This window comes from Lonchura striata, chromosome 28, assembly GCF_046129695.1.
Source record: "Lonchura striata isolate bLonStr1 chromosome 28, bLonStr1.mat, whole genome shotgun sequence".
Taxonomy (NCBI): domain Eukaryota; kingdom Metazoa; phylum Chordata; class Aves; order Passeriformes; family Estrildidae; genus Lonchura; species Lonchura striata.
In genome coordinates this window covers 4487051-4505205 of record NC_134630.1, presented here as the reverse complement: position 1 = coordinate 4505205, position 18155 = coordinate 4487051, and the positions used below count along the sequence as shown (strand labels likewise).

The 18155-nt window shown below is 61.8% G+C and overlaps 2 protein-coding genes across 3 annotated transcripts; both read right to left on the bottom strand.

Moving 5' to 3' along the window:
* Window positions 1–201: 201 nt before the first annotated feature.
* On the bottom strand, window positions 202–6023 carry GRIN3B (glutamate ionotropic receptor NMDA type subunit 3B). Its single transcript, XM_031507136.2, has 10 exons — window positions 5568–6023; window positions 4208–4806; window positions 2720–3770; window positions 2143–2288; window positions 1853–1968; window positions 1576–1727; window positions 1332–1496; window positions 1070–1137; window positions 616–945; window positions 202–238 (listed from the first exon to the last, which is right to left on the bottom strand). The coding sequence occupies exons 1-10, from the start codon at window positions 6021–6023 to the stop codon at window positions 202–204; spliced, it is 3120 nt and encodes a 1039-aa protein (XP_031362996.1).
* A 2315-nt stretch (window positions 6024–8338) lies between these two features.
* On the bottom strand, window positions 8339–16087 carry WDR18 (WD repeat domain 18). Of its 2 annotated transcripts, XM_021540096.3 has the most exons (10): window positions 15821–16087; window positions 15273–15383; window positions 13950–14083; window positions 13445–13586; window positions 12747–12890; window positions 12498–12562; window positions 12271–12395; window positions 9312–9478; window positions 8756–8824; window positions 8339–8485 (listed from the first exon to the last, which is right to left on the bottom strand). In XM_021540096.3, exons 1-10 carry the CDS (start codon window positions 16028–16030, stop codon window positions 8354–8356), a joined length of 1299 nt encoding a protein of 432 aa, XP_021395771.1. In that variant the 5' UTR covers window positions 16031–16087; the 3' UTR covers window positions 8339–8353. The 2 variants fall into 2 exon arrangements, with proteins under 2 accessions (XP_021395771.1, XP_021395773.1); XM_021540098.1 differs by lacking the exon at window positions 8339–8485 and having other exon boundaries at window positions 8752–8840; window positions 9311–9478.
* Window positions 16088–18155: the final 2068 nt, after the last annotated feature.

Below are 18155 nucleotides of genomic sequence, written 5' to 3'. Positions count from 1 at the left end.
GGGGGCAGAGCCCTGAGCTGCAGCCCTGTGCAGTGTCTCCATCCCTCACCCTCTGCCCGAGGAAGGCTCCGGTTCTGCTTTGCAGTGGCTCTGGGATCAGCCGGGTTTTGGAGCTGGAGCTGCCTCTCCAGAGGGACGTTCTGTTCTCGGCCTGTCCTCCTGCCCCATCCGTGTGGGAGCTTCCTCTGCCTCCTCCTCCTCCTAATCGCGGCCGTCCTGCGGCGGGGCTGAGCTGGGCCTGCGGAGGAAGGAGGGGAAGGGGAAGGGTTGTTCTCAGCCAGCCCTGGCTGTATTTGGGGAAGAGGAAAAGCAGACTTGGTCTTCTTTCATCATCTTTATTTACGTGGTATAAAAACAGAGCAGGGGCTCGGGGCTGAGCTTTGTCCAGGCACTGCGGGGATCTCTCACCCCAACTCAACCCCCCAAAAAACCCCCACTGCCAGCAGAAGGGATGGGGAGAGGAGACAAGGCTCAGAGCTGGGGCAGCCCCAGGACATCCCCTCTCCCTTTTTTCCTTCCACTCCCCCTCTGAGCTCGAGGAGCGGGTTCCCTGCCCTGCCCCGGCAGAGCAGCCTGTCCTGGGGTGTTTTCGGGGGTCCCTGCCCCTCACCTCACCTCTCCTCCCGGTTTTGCTCGGTGGCCAGCGGGGCGGGCAGCGGCCGGCCGCCCTTGGCGGTGCCCAGCCCGGACACCAGCTCGCTCTTCCTCAGCAGCGCCGCCCGCAGCTGCTCCCGCATCTCCTGGATCTTCTCCTCCAGCTCCCGGAGCTCGTTCTCACCGGCCGCTCTGTCCAGGGGCTGCGGCGGCCGCCCGTTCCCGGGGTGCCACGGCGGGGACCCCTCAGCCTCGGGGGGGGCTTTGTCCAGCTGGAAGCGCACCCGCCGCGCCTCCTTCCGCAGGGCGCCCCAGGGCTGCGCTGCCGCCGGCCTGGCCTGGGGCTCGCACCTGTGTGGGCAGCGCTGAATTGGGGTCTGGCTGCTCTGGGGTCCCTGCGCTGCCCCGCAGAGCTCTGGCTGTCCACAGGGAGGAGGAGGAGGAGAGCGAGGCAGGCTCCCAGTCCCAGCTGTACCTCTGCTCCAACTTCAGCTGCTGGCTCTTCCGTTCCTCCATGCCCATATTCAGAGCCCGGTGGATTTTCTGTGGAGAACATGGCAAGAGAGAGTTGGGGAGGATGGTCTGGAAGTTAACAGGGCAGGGATCAATTGGAGGGTGATGGTCTGGAGGGGATGGTTCAGGGCTTAAACGGGGGCTGGAGAAGGGGAGAGTGGTGCAATTTAAGAGGGAGCAGCAACATGGGGTTAGGGGTCTGAGAGCCCCTTCCCCGGCCGCACCTGGCTCGTGTGCAGCCAGTAGTTGAATTTCTTCTTGCGGCGGATGCGGGGCAGGACGAGGCGGTAGAAGACGTGCTCGCCCAGCGAGGTGAGGAGGGAGCCGCTCAGCCCGATGCACAGCAGCACGAACAGCCCCGAGAAGTGGTAGATGCCCATCTGCAGGGTCTGCAGGCGGCAGGGGGTGTGGGCTGGGCCGGGGGGGCTCTCAGACCCCAGAGCCCCCCAGGCCGAGCCGCCGCCGCACCTCGGTGACGGCGAAGACGCGTTTGCCACAGGGCACCATCTTGTACCACTTGTCGTGCAGGAGGTCGATGAACCCCGAGGATTTGTAGCGGCTGATGAACTCGGACACGTTGGAGGTCAGCGGCGAGTTCTGGGGAAGGCCGATGCCGTAGCCTGGCCCCGGTGAGGGTGGGGGGAGAGAGGGGCAGTGCTGGGACAGGGGATGCAGTCCCCAGTGCCCCCCCAGCCCAGTCACACACAGATAGCAGAACCCCCTTCCCAGCACAGCCCCCCCAAACCTTCGATGGCGAAGGGTTTGCCCACAGTGAGCAGTTTGCAGTCGGAGTCGATGGAGACCTCATAATCCAGCAGTGACTTGTCCATGATGAAGGCGTTGAGCTTGGCAGGCTCTGTCCTGTACCAGCATGGGAGGGATGCTCAGGGAGGGGCTGCTCCTCCTTGCCCAGCGTCCCCCCAGCCTCACATCCCTCCCAGTGGTGGGGGGATCACAGCTCCAGGTCTGGAGCAAAAGATGCCCTGGGAGGGATAAAAGGTGGGGGGAACCCCTCATGCTCTCCCTGCCCCTCACTTGAGCATGGTGACGCCGTCGGGGGTGGTGGGGACGTTGTAGCGCCGCATGTACTCGTGCATCTCGGGGAAGCTCTTCTTGATGTACTCCTCAGCACTGCTCTCCCACACTGTGCCGAAGCGGAAGCCCTGTGAGGGGTGATGGAGCTGGAAGGAGGCACCAGAACATCAGCACCCCTGGCCCCAGGAATGTGTCCCCACTCCCTGGGGATGTGCCCCCAGCCCTGAGTCCCAGGAAGGATGTCTGGGCAGCCCCAGAGGTGCAGCAGCTCTTGGGGGTGTCTGAGAAAGAGCTTTCCCCAAGAGCAGCCTCAGCTCGAACTCAGCCCACTTCCCCCTGCCCTGGAGCTGAGGCTGGAATTTAACACCAGTGGGATACACACACAAAGCTTTCTGCAGGTCTCAAAGACCCCTCCACTCTTAGGAGGGGCCAAGATGCAGGACTGGGGCTGGAGAGAAGGAGGAAGGTGCAAAAGGAAGGACAGGCAGGACACAGGACACCTTTTATCCCCCCTCAGCCTCTTCCCTGGCCTTCAGCCCTCTCCCAGCCCATCTGAAGCAGCAGGACACTTGCCCACCTTTGGGTCGTGGATGCCCGAGAGCTCCTCGAAGGTCTTGTCCCCCACCATGACAGCTGCCAGGTTGGCCGTGTAGCTGGAGAGCACCAGGAGGCAGAAGATGGCCCAGAGGTTCATGAGGAAGCGGCCGGTGCAGCACTTGGGCGTCTTGCTGGAGACGGTGCGCCCAAAGAGGATGGCGTAGCAGAGGTTGAGGGCTGAGGAGTAGGAGAAGATCTTCATGCGGTTGCGCCCGTGGGGGGTCATTCCATAGGGGCTCTTCCACTCGTAGAGGGTGAGGAAGAGTGCGGTCATGTGCAGCGCCACGAAGACGCCCACCCACATGGTCCAGTGCAGGGGCCACATGAAGGCCCCGATGGGCGACGCCGTGTCCTTGGTCCTCACCAGGATGCCCAGGCTGGTGGAGAAGAAGGGGCTGGTGAAGTCGATGACTTTGCTCCGCGCCGAGTTGATGCTGAAGGAGGTGACGGCCATGTGGGCCGTGCCACTGAGCAGGTCCCCCACCAGCCCCGTCCAGCGCCCGTTCTTCCAGGCCCCGTATTTCCCATCGCCCACGATGTAGAGCTCGAAATCAAAGGCCATGTCCTCAGCCAGCTTCTCCAGCAGGTCGATGCAGTACCCATAGCAGCATTTCTTGTACTCCCGTGGCACTGATCCGTTGCCACTGCCAATCTTCTCAAAGAGGGCGTCTAGCACGGCCGAGTCGTTTGTGCCGGGGTCCAGGCAGAGCTGCCCGGCCGGGCAGTTCCCCTCCTCATCCACCTCCCTGGTGAAGACGAAGGGGTGCTCCACCAACGTCACCACCCGCAGCCGCGTGCGGGCCCCCTCGGCCGCCTCGCCGGGGCTCCTGTGCTGCCGCTGGCTCTGCCATGCCACCTCCTCCAGCTCCAGCTTGCCGTGGCTCCAGGTGCCCACTGTCATCCAGGTGGGGACCCCCTGCGAGTCCCTGCGCAGGCTCCAGATGCGGAACTGCTGCTCTGGCCTCACCAGTGCTGTGTTCTCCACACGCACCAGCCCCGTCCGGCCGTGGAAGGACGTGTTGGCCAGGAAGCTGCCAAGGAAAAGGTTTCACTGCTCCAGTGTTCAGGGTCAGCTGGGACCAAGGGATGAGGCTGGGAGCAGGGAGCGGGATGTGCCTGACCCAGGCAGGGACAAGGTCAAGGAGGAGCAGCAGGATCCGGCCCTGCTGCACTGCCCTGCAGCTCGCTGTGCTGCCAGGGCCAAGTTATTAATATTTATAGAGTGACCGTGCTCGGGCAGTGTTAAGGAGATCTGAAGTGACATGTCCCCCCTGTGCAGTGCTAGCCATGTCCTCAGGGTCTGAGCCCCATGGTGGTGGCTGCACACACTGGGGACAGCACTGTGCTGAGCCCAGGGCTCTCCTGCTCAGCCCTTACCCCATCCCGGGTCTGGGGCAGAACCCTCCCATGCACCCCAATACCACAGAGCCAGGATGGGGGGAAAGAGGAGCCCCCAGCACCCCCTTACCGAGCAAGGAAGAGCCCCGGGGACTCGCCGCCTGCCCGGTGCCTCTCATTGCAGTTGCCAGTGGTCTGCAGCTGTGTGGGGTCAGGGAGGCCGCGGGCAGCGTGGGCAATGGCCTGGGACACCAGTCCCACCATGTCCTGCACGAAGAGCTCCAGCGGTGGCCGGCTCACCTCCCCAAAGGCCAGCAGCCCCGGGGGCAGGCCCTCGGTCTGCAGCTCGCTGGTGCTGAGCGGGAAGCCCAGCATCCAGTGGAGCTCCTGCGGTGGCAGCCCCAGCTCCTCGGCCGCCCGGAAGATGAGTCGAGCACGGTGCAGGTCACAGCCCAGCATCAGCACCGGGCTGGAGAGGGTCCTGACACGGTCCCCGTGCTGCTGCAGGTAGCGGGTGGCCCTGGGCTCATCCAGGTAGCCCAGGTCCAGGACAGTGCGGAGGAAGAGCTGGGAACGCTGGGCCCAGAGGTCGAGGAAGCCGTCGATGTCCCAGGGGTGGCAGAGCACCAGGCTGCTCTCCTGCCAGTCGTTGGCCTGCAGGACGCTCACCAGCACATCCACCAGCATCTCTGGGGAGCTCTGGCGGTCCATGTGGAAGTGGAAGGGGCTCTGCCAACACACAAGGGTCGTGGCTGTGCCTTCACCCGTGGGAAGAGCCCAGAGGCAGCGCTAGACATGGATCCACCTGCCCTGAGGTCATCCCACACTCCCTGCCCATCCCCTGCTCAGTTCCTGTCTGGGATCCACTGCCAGGACACATCCCAGAGCCCTTCGGAGACAGAATGGAGTGGGGACTGGGGCTGAGGGCTGCAGAGCTTCCAGAGGAGCCAGGGAATTTACCTTGGAGTGAAAGCTGGAATTGGGTCTGGGATAGAGCTGGGCAAGGGGCCAGGAGAGAGCTGAGATGGGAGCTGGGATAGAGCCAGGGTAGGGCTGGAATGAGGGCCAAGAGGGGGCTGGAATGGGAGACAGAGAGCCAGGATGGGGCACAGGGTGAGGCTGGGGTAGAGGCAGGATGGAGGAGGGAATGAGAATGGGATGGACCGGGGTGGGAGAGAAGACAGAGGGAGAACAAGAGTCGGGATGGAGCCCGGAGGTAGTCGGGATGCAGCAAGGATGAATGGTTGGGATTCAGAATTGGAGCTGGAATCGGAGCCGGGATCGGTGGCAGGTCCGACCCGGGAGCAGGACCCGCGGAACGGAGGCAGTCTGGAGTCCAGACGGGGATCGAGATAGAGCTGGTACGGATCCGGGACGGGGATCAGGACAGGAGCACGGACGGAGCCGGGACGGGAGCAAGGACGGAGCCGGCGAGCAGGGACGGGAGCGGGGACGGGCGGTGCGTGCAGTGCCGGCGCTGCGGGTCTCACCTGCGCTCGGAAAGGCAGCGGCCAGCGGGTGTCCAGGATGCTGACGAAGGGGACCTGGAGGGCGGCGGCGAGGAAGTCGAGCTGGAGCAGCTCCCGGCGGGAGCGGGGCAGCGCCAGGACGGCGGCCACGCCGCGCCCCGCCAGCGCCCCGCACAGCCACCGCGCCAGCGAGCCGGGGTCCCGCGCCGCCGGGCCGCCCCCCACCACCTCCAGGCTGAGGTTGTGGGGCAGCGTCACCTCCCCGGGGCCGGTACCGGTACCGGCGGCTCGGGCCAGCGCGGCGCGGAGCCGGGCGCGGGCGGGCGCGGGCGGCAGCAGCGCTGCGAGGCGCACGGTGGGTCCGGGGCTGGGGCCGAGGCCGGGGCCGGTGGGGGCCGGGACGCGGCAGGGGTGCGGGTGTCCCCCCGCCGCCCCCAGAGCCGCCGCCAGCAGCCAGAGCGCCCGCAGCCCCGCCATGCACCCCGCACCGGCCCCGCCGCTCCGCGCTCCGCCGGGGACGGCTCCGGCTGCGGGCAGGGCCGGTCCCGCCGGGGCGCCCCTCCGCGGGTAGCGCCGAGGCCCCGCAGCCCCCGGTGCGCGGCGGGTCACGCCGGACCCGGCCCACGCAGCGCCGGACCCGCCCGCAGCCGCCCCGTCCACGCCCACGCAGAGCGCGGGTCCCCCCCTCCCCGCACCCCACCCCGCGGTGCTGCCACCCGGGGTCCCCGCTGAGCCCGGGCTGGTCCCGGCTACCTCCGGATCACTGGGATCTTCCTCCTCTTCCTCCTCTTCCTCCTCTTCTTCCTCTTCATCCGCCTCCTCCGGCCCCCGACCAAAAGCCCCTCGGGTCGGTGCCGAGCCGCGAACTGCCGCCTCCATCCCGGTAAAGCTCCCACCGCGACCCGTCTATCCCTCCTCGATCTCCTTCAATATCGGGGGGTCCCGAGGCCGAGCGATTCCTTCTGCCGCATGGGGAAGGGGAGAAGGGCAGCAGCGGCGCAGCCTTCCTCTGCTGGGGAGGGGATGTGGGGTCACCCTCCTCATCCTCAGCAAGGGCCCCCGCCACCAGCACACAAACACCAGCAACCGGGGCCGGGGCCACGCTAAATTAATAAGGAAAAATGAAGGATGGAGCCAAAATCCATCTGGCAAAAACTATCAATTCATGTAATATCGATAAATGTAATGAGTCACAGCTACTGAATTCTCCTGCGGAGCCGGACCTGCAGGGAGAGCAGCTCAAATCCTGCCAGAGCACGGGGGGTCATGGGGGGCTGCATTCCCCCTGACCACGGGGCTCCTGGCAGCTCCTCCTCACAGGGAAAAACACAGCACAGCCCCCACTGTCCACACAGGAGGGGCAGCAGGGTCTTGGGATGATAAAACCCTCTCAAACAGCAGGTACAGCACAGGGAGGCTCTCGGGGAGACCCCATCCTCCCTTCTGCTCTAGGGGCAACACCCCAACAGGAACCCCACCGGGGATGTCTGGGATGACTGGGAGGGAGCACTGGGGTCTGGGCTTGGCAGGGGCTGCATCCCTGGGGTCTCAGAGGGCTCCCTGCAGCAGGGATGTGCCCCCACCACCACCCCTGGCTCTGGGTGACTGTCCCTGCTGCAGCTGATGAATGTTGATCCAAAACGTTGGGAGGAAGAGGAAGAGCAGGAGAGAGAGGCAAAGAACAGCTCCAGTGATTAAGCTAAAAGCATCTTCTCGGGAACTGGCGGGAGCTGGGGATGCTCAGGTTTTAAAATGCACTTTAAATTATCTGCACTTGGTGCACTGAACGGGGAGGGGGGGGGATGACACAGAGGGATGTCCAGGGGACACCTCAGCACCCTGTAGGGACAGGGAAGGACCCTCGGGGTGAAGGCAACTGGGCAGTTTGGGGATAAGGAAGCACTTTCCCACTCCCAGCAGGCAGCCCAGGGATGCAGTGATAGGTAGTCGAGGTCTGTGGCCATGAAAGGGTTGTTAAAGAAACCAACTCGGGCATCTTTCACTATAAAAACCAAATCTTTTATGTAAAAAATAAACCTAAACAAAACCCACAACCCCCGCTGCCATGCTGTGACAATACAAAAGGCCGAGTCCCCAAACACCGTGAAAACAGAGTCGTTGGATCCAAATATATATAAACTGTTGACTGACGAGATTGGAAATAGCACCTTGCTGGTCCCCCTGCCCCTCCCAAGAGTGACCCTGTGCCCCAAAACCACCACCTGTGCTCCAAGTCCAGGGACTCCAACCTGCCAGACAGAGGAGGAGCCACATCCTCAGCCCTGGTAGCCAGGGACCCCCAACGTGTTGCAGCAGCCCCCACTGCACCCCCGGAGCAGGAGCCACTCAGCCCCTGCTGTGCAGAGCGTGGGGTCCGGTGGCACTGAGCAGCAATCCCCAGGACAGAGTGGGCAGAAGGGGGTCTCCAAAATCCAATCTCAAACCGGTATTGAGAGAAAAAAAACACTTTTCTGTCTGCACTGCAGGGTCAAGTAACGAAAAGAAACAAAAAAAAAGGGGCAGGGGAAGAAACGGGCAATGAGCAGGAGCTGCATCCTGAGCCCTCCCAGGAGCCGGCGACGCTCCTCCTGCAGCGGCCCCGAGTCGGAGTGTGCTGTCCCTGTGCTGTCCCCTCGCGGTCCCCGCGCCGGTCTCAGCCCCGTGTCACGGAGCAGGCGGCGTGTGCCGGGGCAGGGGAAGGTGAGCCGGGTGCTCGCAGCCGGCTGGGCGGTGCCCGAGGGCGGGCGGGTCTTCCCCAGGAGCCGGACAGGGAGAGGCGGAGGGGTGCGAGGGCGGGGGGAGCCTCCTCACTTGGCTGGTTTGGTGATGATGCGAGTGGAGAAGTCAAAGAGGTCCTTGTTGATTTTCCGGAGGTTGCTCACCTCCTCCTCCAGCTCGCTCACCTGGATCGTCAGGTGCTCCTGGTCTCCCACCAGGTTCTGTGACACGAAAACACAACAGACAAGTGTCAGGGCCTCAGCTCTGACAGGCACAGGCTGCTGCTCCCTCTCCAGCAGTAAACACCAAACCCTTTGGTCCCTCCCTCCTCTTTCTCCTCGAAGTGCAGCCCCTCCTGCCCATATCACCAGCAGATTTCAGAGCTCTTTTCCCCTGTTCCCGTGTCCCAACTTGCTCATGAGTCAGATCAGCTGACAAGGATTCCCCTCAAGGGGTCAGTACCCAATTCCCAGGCTGGGAGCAGCTCTCACCTTTTCCCTCGTCGAGTACATCTGCGAGTACATCCTCTCTGCCTTCTCCAGGTAGCTCTGCCCAGGCTCCTGCAGGGACCAGAATGGAGGGGTTGGTAGAGCAGACACAGACCCTCTCCCCATGGCCCTGGACTGGGTGATCCATCCTGCTGTCCCCTCTGTCAGGCAAACAGCCCCTTGGCCTGCTGCCAAAGCCAACAGGGAGCTCATCCATCAGCTCTGGCAGGACTGTCACTGTCACTCGCCCAGAAGCAGACGCTGGCAGAGGGGAGCAGCTCTAGGACCACTGGCAGAGAGGCTGGGATGGGCAGGACACTGACGGTGTGTGACCCTCCCTGCCTGGAGACAGCCATGCCAGGACCAAGGAAATGGTGGGACAGCAGAGCCAGCCCATCACGCTGCAGCACGGGGCTGGGAGGACAAATGACTGCAGCAGCCAGGATGGGGAGGAAGCAGGAGCAGAACGGGTTTCACCAGCTGGAGGAGAAGCTTTGCTCCAGCACAACCCCTCCCTGATGTCTGTCCCCCCTCCCCAGCTGCCCACTGCCCCCAGCACCTGCTGGTGCAGCCCCAGGCGCAGCGTCACCCCCTCGGCGCCCGGCTCGTCGCTGCTCTCGGTGCCGTGCAGGTGCCTGCTGAACTTGGGCAGGGGCACGCTGGGCTTCCCGTCGGGGTTGAACATGTTGGCAGGCGCCAGCACGATGAAGGCGTTTGTCACCGGACCTGTGGGGGGACAGAGGGGACAGGTCAGGCTGGACCCTGGTGGGTTTGAGAGGCTTCGGGCAGCCCTGAGAACAGCGTGGATGACCCTGGCACAGGCAGTGGCCAGGATTCTCCACCCGCCCCAGCAGCTCTCCCTGCCCGGTGCTGCAGCTCTCCCCGGCCTCCCCCACCCCGAGCTGCCATCCATCAGCAGCTCCGTGCTGCCACGATCCATGGCAGCGCCGATGAGCGCGTTAATTACTGCACTGTGTTAATTACTGTGCTTACCCACGGCTGCTGCCGCCCCCTCCCAGCTCCTGCTCGCTCCCACCGCTGTCCCCCACGCCCTGTCAGGCACAGCAGCCCCCAGCCCCCCTCCAGCAGGCAGAGCAGCTCGGCCACCACTGCCACAGCCCGACCATCAACTTCCCCTGGCCAAAGGTAAAGTGAAGATGGTCCACATGCCCCTAAGAGGGGCTGCCAGTGCTGTGGAGAAGGGTGCAGGGTGAGGAAGGGGACATGGCGGGGCCTAGGGAGGCTCAGAGCTGCTGGAGGATTTTGGTCTCTGCAGAGCAGCCAGACACAAGCAGCTCTGACATGGATGAGGGCTCTGTCATCAGAGCCTGATCCTAAATCTGATCCTCCCAGGATTCAAGGTTGGGTCCCACCAGCAGAGCAGCAGCTCTGCTGAGTGCCTGGCCCCAAAGCTGTTCTGGGCCAACTCTGATGGCTTCACTCCCTCCTTAAAGACCAGATGATTGTGCTCCTGAAGAAGTGCCCATCAGTGAGACTCCCACTGCACTGGCAGCTCATGGAGCAGCTCAAGAGGAGAGGTGGAGAGGAGAAAATTGAAGGAGTGAACCCAGAGCTCCCCAAGCCTGGTCACCACCCGGACACAGCCCCCACAGCCACTCTGGGGCCCCAGTGCAGATGCAGGTCCTGTACCCCATCACCTTGCCCCAAGGCCTGGGGCAGCAGGCAGTGAGTGACCCTGGGCCAGCCTGGGCATGAAGACCAGGCTCAGCTGGGGGGAAACAAATAACCCAGCTTCCAAGAGAGAGCTGCCAGCAGCACACAGCAGCCAGAGCATCCCGGAATGGCCTTGCAAGGGAAGTCCTTGGGGATAGTCTGTGCCATGCTGTGTTTGCAGAGACAAGGATGGAGCTCAGGTGACAGGATGGGAATTGAGGCCTGGAGGGATTTGGGGGCAGTGCTGGCTCCCAGTCTCATCCCACAGGTTTCCTGCTCCACCCTGGGGTGATGCCAGCCACACAGAGTGACCAGGAGCAGCCCTGCCTCGCCAGCACTGCCACAGCTCATTACCCAGGAGCAGCAGCCTGACTTCGCAAAGTCCACCCACTCTGCCCCTGCCAAGGACAAGCCACCCTTGGTGACACAGCCCCCTGCACCCAGTCTGCTTGCCTGGCCCCGAGCCACACTCCAGCTCCTTGGATTTATCTGCAGCAGTGTTGAGGGGAGGGCAGGGGGTCCTGTGTGCCCCCAGCCATCCCTGAGCCTGGCAGAGGGACCGTGCTGTCCTGAGGACACCGGGCCAGAGGCTGCTGTCACATCACCATGTCAGAGCCCTGTCACCTCTGCCTTGCACAGGGAGCAGGAGGTACTGCAGGGGCAGCAGGGACAGACCTTGCTGGGGGGCTCATGCCTCAGCGCAGAGAGGCCAAGGGGGGACAGGGATCCACAGAGAGAGGGCTGGGTTGGGGCAGCAGATTCCCCCACACTGGGAGGCTGCAGGGCCCCATGGGGACTCCAGACCCAAGGCACAGCTTGAGGGTGCTGGACTCTCAGCCTATTCCTGAGCACACACAGTCGTGCCAGTGCCGAGGCTGCCAGGGAAACCAAATCCCTGCCCACAGACAGCAGAGAGCCAGCAGAGACTGCAGAGCACCCACAGCTTGGGGTCAGCCTGGTCCTGCTCCTCCTGGGAAGAGCCTGGTTTGTCCATTCCTCCTGCAGCCTCAGGAGGACTCCAGTGCCCGGCTCAGAGCCAAAGCCTGGCCCCCCCTCCTCGGATGACTCACAGCTCCATTTGGTCTGTTTTCACCCTCTAGTGCCAGCGGCGCCAGGCTGGATGGACGCTGCAGTAGGTCCCAATTAGGGATGGTGCTTGGCAGCCAAAGGGAAGAGGAAAAGGGTCTGCAGGCAGCCTGGCTTCCAGAAACTGCCCTGAGCAGCAGCTCAAGCACCACAGAGGAACAGGGACTGGCTGTCCCCACCATCACCTTTGGGAGGGGTTTGGGCCATGCCCAAGGCAGCCCCACTGGTCACTGCAGCACCAGGGGAGAGAAACCACCACAGCTGGGGGAGGAACAGAGTTAACAACAGGAGAGGTAAATCCCCCACTGCTCTGAGGTAGCTGAGGCACCCAACTGCTGCTCCTGCAATTTACTGGAGCCATCAGACTGAAATCCCAGACAGCTGCTCATATGGGATTCACTTCAGGCCCCATGAGCTCACGGGCACTCACTGCCGGGGTCACAGAGCTGTCTCCCCTCCAGACACAGCTGGGGTGCATGTGGGGTGACTGCTCCCTTGGGAAAACAAGGAGGAGGATCCCATGTGGCCTCAGCGACAGGGTGAAATCCATGACTCACTCCTGACAGTGCACAGGGGGTTGTTAACACACGGGACAAGGTCAGGCACCACTCCAGACAGCCGAGGAGGCTCCCTCCAACGCCTCTGCCCTTCCCAGGGCGTGAAGCGAGGGGCAGAAACACACCTGGAGTGCCCAGGGCAGTACAGGTGAGACACTGGGCCTCTGGCAGTGAGGATCCAGGAGATAAGGACATTCCTACCTTTGTGATTCATCGTCTTCAGGCACTGCTTGCTCTGGATGTCCCACAGCCGGACAGTTTCATCATGAGAGCCCGAGAGCAGGAGGCTGCCATCTGTGGAGACCGACAGACACGTCACCTGGTTCCTGGAATGGGGAAGAGGATGTTTAAACTCAGGATGACCCCAGGACTGCCAGAAGCTGGTGAGGTGGGCAGATGGTGGCTGGCAGGTAGGTCTGGTTCCTCACCTGTGCCCTTTAAAGACCTTCCCGTTCTCCCGCTCTGTCTGGAAGGTCCGGTCTCTCTGAACTGGCTGCAGAAATGAAGGAAAGAAGGGAAAGGGGTTAAAATTCAGGAAGGCTGAATGCAGCAGGTTCATCACCATGTGTAGAGGGGGCAGAGGAGACACAGGGGAACCTGTGCCCTGGCAGGTCACAGCAGTCCCAGCAGGGAGGTGACAGTGGCTCGGGGTGACACCTGCAGCCCCACACACTCACCCAGGCACAGAGGTCGACCTGGAAGATGGACCCGTCCATGCCCCCGCAGAACATGTGGTACTCAGAGAGGTCCAGAGTCACAGCCATGATCCCCACGTCGAAAAGCACAGAAAGCAGGAGCTCCCCAGATGAGATTTCCCAGAGCTGGAGTGAGAGGGGACAGGAGAATCAGGGGTGAGAATGTTAATGGCAGGACTGGAGGAACACTGACATCCTGGAATCCCACACCAGCATGTCCTCCTGGCTGTGGCTGGGAAACTGAGTCCAAGGCAGAACCAAGGCAGAATCCAGGATCAGCCTTCTCTGTGAGCAGGAGAGAAGTTTCCCAGGCAGTTTCAAAACAGCTTTGAACCCTCTCTGAGGCCATCCTGCCCCCAGGGCATCCCCTGCCCCACAGACTCCAACCTGCTCCACTCCCTGTGGACATCAGCAATGGAAAATGGAGGAACTGACCCCGACATTCCCAGGACAACAGGGACTGCAGCAGTCCAGCCTGGGGGCAGGTGCAGAGAAACTGCTGTTGGAGAGGCAGAGCCCGGGTCTGGCAGCTCTGAGTCATTGCAGAGACAGCCAAGAAATTAAGCCACTGCAACTCGGCAAAACTTCGGGACAGCTTGGGGACAGGGACAGCTTCCTGCTACATGGCAGGAGCCCGGCTGTGACCCCACAGGGTCTGGCACCTCCGAAATGAGCCTCACCTTGGCTGTCTGGTCGAGGGAGGCGGTGGCAGCCCGTGCCAGGGGCCCTCCGAAGCCGCAGCACAGGTCGGTGATGGGGAGGCTGTGCCGGGACCAGACGTGCCGGGGGTCAGGGATCTGGGAGGGCTCTGCCTGCAACACGCTGTGGGGAGAGCAGAGACAGGCAGGTCAGCCAGGATAGAGCCCCTTGGGGAGCTGGGCCAGGCTCTGAGCTCACTGGGAATGCCTCTCCTGGCTGCAGGGGCCAAGTGGGACACGGGAGCTGCTGGCAGCCATGGCACACAGATACCAAGGCTGAGATCCCAAAGGGACAAAGACCCTGGGTAAAGGGCACAGTTCCCTCTGTGTCACCCAAGGAAAGAAATCAGAACCATTTGCTTGTTCCCAAGAAGCCCAGGTGAGACCCCAAGGAAAGGCTCCCTCCCCGCAAGGAGAGCACAGACACAGCTGTGGGCTTTAAGGGATCTCCTGCTCCAAAATCCCTGTGCCCCCCAGCCCCCCTTACTTGTAGAGGTTCCACACCAGGGCCAGGCAGTCCTTGGCCCCTGAGAGGAAGTGGCTGCTGTCGTCGGTGAAGCAGAGGCACGTGAGGTCCTGGTAGTGTCGGTTCAGGATGGCGAGGAGGTTCCCGTTGGACACCTGAGTGAGGGGAAGGACAGCAGGGGGTCAAGGATGAAATTCAGGCAGTGGAAGAGGTGCTGGCACATTAACTCTGGAACACAGTGATGCCAGAGCTGCTCCTCTGGTCAAGTCATAAGTGTGCAATAAAGATTTGTTGGTCACTCTTAATATTCATATTACTTTGGTGGATTCTTCCCTCCTCCCACGGGTCCTCAGGAGGTGGCAGTGGGGTTATGAGAGCTGCAGGACACCCCAGGGGGTGGCTCGTGGTCCTGGGCCAGCAGAGGCTTTAGGGTGGACAAGGAATTCCCCAAGCCTGGAGCATTTATTATTAAAAGGCAACACTGCAGATGGGGAGGAACCAATAAGAGAAAAAACTTCAAATAAAATAAGAGTCTGGTTCTTCCCATGGTCTGAATTATACCAAAAAAATCAATCCAAACCTCAATTCAAGGGGTTTCACAGACAGCACAAACCCAGCCCTAGGGGCTGGTTCCAGCTCCATGATGGTTTCCAGGGAGCCTCTCCAACGTGCCAGAGGGACAGTGCCATGCTCTGGAACACATCTGTGGGTGACAGGAGCTGGAGCAGGGCCCAGCTTGGAGCATCACAGGCAGCAGCTCCCACTGCAAGCTCAGCCTCAGCGTTTTTTTTCCAGCTACAAGCACATTGGTACAAACAAACCCTGATGGGTTCAGGTAGAGCCACTCACACCATGAGGCTCAAACCTCCCCTGGCACAGGGAGCTCTCCAGGTGAAGCATCCTGGGGTTTAATCCGCGGCTCAGGACAAGATACTGCTTATATTTGCTCATTGGTGTGCTGGGAACGCAGCGTAATCCCAAATTAATCCAGCAGTAATTAACCAGCAGGACAATGAGGAGAGGCTGGCACCCTGGGCACACACAAATACGCAGCTGAAACGTGGGAGAATCACCGAAGGAAAACCAGGTGCTGTGCTGCTGCCTTGTAGGAGCAATACCCAACCCTTGAGGCATCAGAGATGCTTGGAAAGAGGAGAAGCAAGCAGAGTGAAGCCTCTCCCTGAATTCCTCCCACTCCTACTTCAATGAGTGGGTTGCGGGCAGCACAACCTTTGCGTGCTGTGGCACCCCAGGATCAGGATTCACAGACATCTGGGGGATGGGGACACCCCTGAGTGTGCAGGGTGTGAGTCTGCGTGGCCCCGGTGCCCCAGCTCCCCGTACCTCCCACAGGTAGATGCTCTCGGCGACGCCCGCCAGGACGTAGAGCCCGTTGGGAGAGGCAGTCAGGCAGGTCACAGGCCCGGGACAGATGATCTTCTGCTGCAGCTGGTCCTGGCACGGACAGAGCACAGCGAGGGCTCACACGGGGCAAGGGGCTGCGAGCAGGGGGTGTCTCTGCGAACAGAGGGATGGGGGGCACCTGCCCGTGGTGGTGGGGTCGGAATGGAGGGAGGGGAGGTCTGAGGGTCCAGAGAGGGGCCATGGGGGGTCTCTGCAGAGAACTCGGCCATGAAGGGGTGTCTGAGCACAGAGCAGAGTCTCCACGCAAAGAAGGGCTACGGGGGGTCTTTGTGGAGAGAGGGGCTATGGGGAGCTCTGACACGGATTTGGGGGGGCTCTGCGGGCGGAGCGGCTCCTCATCGCAGGGCCGGGGGGTCCGCGGGGAGAGCGGCCCCGTCACATCCCGCACAGGGCCCGGAGTCCCCCCGTGTGAGGCCAGGGCCGTCCCGCGAGCCGCGGCCGCCCGGGCCCGCCCGCCGCGCCGGTACCTTCCTCTGGAGCTCCCAGACGTTGATGTAGCTCTTGCCGAGCTGGGCCCCCAGCAGGTGCTCGCCGCCCAGCAGCGCCAACCCGCGCGGGCCGCTGTTGCCGCCGCGGTAGCCGGGCAGGGCCGAGCCCGAGTGCAGCTCCCAGACCGAGCAGTTGCACAGCGGCCCCGCCGCGTCCGACACCAGCGCCACCTCCATGGGCGCCGCCATCTTCGCGGTCCGCCAGGGCCACAGAGAGCGCGGCCGCGGCCCAGAGCGCCGCCCCCCGCGCGGCGCCCGCCAATCAGCAGCGGCGCCGCCGCGGCCCAGAGCGCCGCCCCCGCGCGGCGCCCGCCAATCAGCAGCGGCGCCGCCGCGGCCCAGAGCACCGCCCCCGCGCGGCGCCCACCAATCAGCAGCGGCGCCGCCGCGGCCCAGAGCACCGCCCCCGCGCGGCGCCCGCCAATCAGCAGCGGCGCCGCCGCGGCCCAGAGCGCCGCCCCCGCGCGGCGCCCGCCAATCAGCAGCGGCGCCGCCGCGGCCGCGCGGGGCGGGCGCTGCGCGCGCGGCAGGAAGCTCAGCAGGGCCCGCCCCGCTCGGGGCTGGATGGGTGACCCGGGACGGCGTGTGCGCCACGGGGGACCCCATGGACTCCGCGCAGGTTTGTGGGTGCCCGGTGGATACCCCATAACCATGGGTTATGGCTTATGTCCCCACAGGGCTGTGGGGGCACTCTGGACATCCCAGAGATTTGTGGGGACCCCATGAGCGCCCCACAAAACTAAGGGTTTTCCTAATCCTATGGATACCCCATAGGTTTGTGGGCATCCTATGGATACCCCATAACCCCGGGGACCCCCACAGGGCTGTGGGTGCCCTGTGGATACCCCATAACCATGGGGGGGGTCCCCACAGGGCTGTGGGGACACTCTGGACATCCCAGAGATTTGTGGGGGACCCCATGAGCGCCCCACAAAACTAAGGGTACTCCAGACACTTCCCAATCCTATGGACACCCCACAGGTTTGTGGGCACCCTATGGATACCCCATAACCCCGGGGACCCCCACAGGGCTGTGGGGACCCTCTGGACATCCCAGAGATTTGTGGGGACAACGCAGAGCTTTGTGGGCACCCCATGTGCGCCCCACAAAACTTAAGGGTTTTCCTAATCCTATGGACACCCCACAGGTTTGTGGGCACCCTATGGATACGCCAAAACCTTGGGGACCCCCACAGAGCTGTGGGGACCCTCTGGACATCTCAGAGCTTCATGGGAACTCCATGAGCACCCCACAAAACTAAGGGTGCCCCGGATACCTCCCAATCCTATGGACACCCCACAGCCTTGTGAGCACCCTATGGATACCCCCAAAACCCTACAGATACCACACGGACACCCCACAGCTTTGTGAGAGCCCCATGAGCACCCCACAAAACGAAGGGTGCCCTTGGGTACCTCCCAAACCTATGGACACTCCACATCCCTGTGGATACCCCATAACCATGGAGAAGCCCCCCACAGCCCTGTGGGGGACCCTCTGGACATCCCAGAGCTTTCTGGGGACCCCATGAGCACCCCACAAAACGAAGGGTGCCCTTGGGTACCTCCCACTCCTATGGACACCCCACAATCCTACAGGCACCCCACAGTTAAGGGGGAACCCCATGAGCACCCTGCCCTTGGACACCCCACAGCCCTATGGGGACCCCATGCACATCTCATAATCCTATCATCACCCTATAAATCCACTCGTGTCCCACAGGAAATCCTATGGAAACCCCACAGCCCTGTGAGGACAAAAAAAACCCAAACAACACAACTTTTTTTTTTTTTTTTTTTAATATTTCTTCACTTTACAGGGTTACAATTGTCTTAAATATTCTGACGTTTAAATACAATCTGTATAATAATGTTATTATAAAATGTAAACTTTCAGTGTTTTTTTAAGTTTATTTTCTCTTTTTTTTTTAATTTTTAAATTTTTTTTTTTTAATAATAATCAAAAAGTCTCAATACCTGAATGTTTTGCAAAACTGAAATCTTTCACTGGGGCCCCGGGTGCACCCGAGGCCGCCACGCTCAGAGGTAGAATGTGGTTTATTTTTTTATTCCTTTTTTTTTGTCTTTTGTGGTTTTTTTCTTTTTTCATTTTCCTTTTTTACCTGAGTTAAGATATGCAACGCTGGGGGGAGGGGGGCGGCTGCAGCTGGGGCCGCTCCTTTAGTTTAATTTTCTTTCCAAACCCCCCCCTAAAAATAACTGATTTAGGCTCTTTCTTATTATTTTTAAATCGATATGCAAAAAAAGAAAAATAAAGTGGAAAGTCACCCGCTCTCAAAAATAAGAACAAAGG

Excerpts from the sequence above, each read along its gene's own strand:
- WDR18 (XM_021540096.3), bottom strand. The coding sequence starts at position 16,030 with ATGGCGGCGCCCATGGAGGTGGCGCTGGTGTCGGACGCGGCGGGGCCG. Across the intron at positions 12,396-12,497 it reads AAGGTCTTTAAAGGGCACAG|GAACCAGGTGACGTGTCTGT; the intron begins GTGAGGAACCAG and ends TCCCCATTCCAG. Across the intron at positions 8,825-9,311 it reads GCCTGGGGCTGCACCAGCAG|GAGCCTGGGCAGAGCTACCT; the intron begins GTGCTGGGGGCA and ends TGGTCCCTGCAG.
- GRIN3B (XM_031507136.2), bottom strand. The coding sequence starts at position 6,023 with ATGGCGGGGCTGCGGGCGCTCTGGCTGCTGGCGGCGGCTCTGGGGGCG. Across the intron at positions 2,289-2,719 it reads CGGGCATCCACGACCCAAAG|CTCCATCACCCCTCACAGGG; the intron begins GTGGGCAAGTGT and ends GCCTCCTTCCAG. Across the intron at positions 1,497-1,575 it reads GCGTCTTCGCCGTCACCGAG|ACCCTGCAGATGGGCATCTA; the intron begins GTGCGGCGGCGG and ends TGCCGCCTGCAG.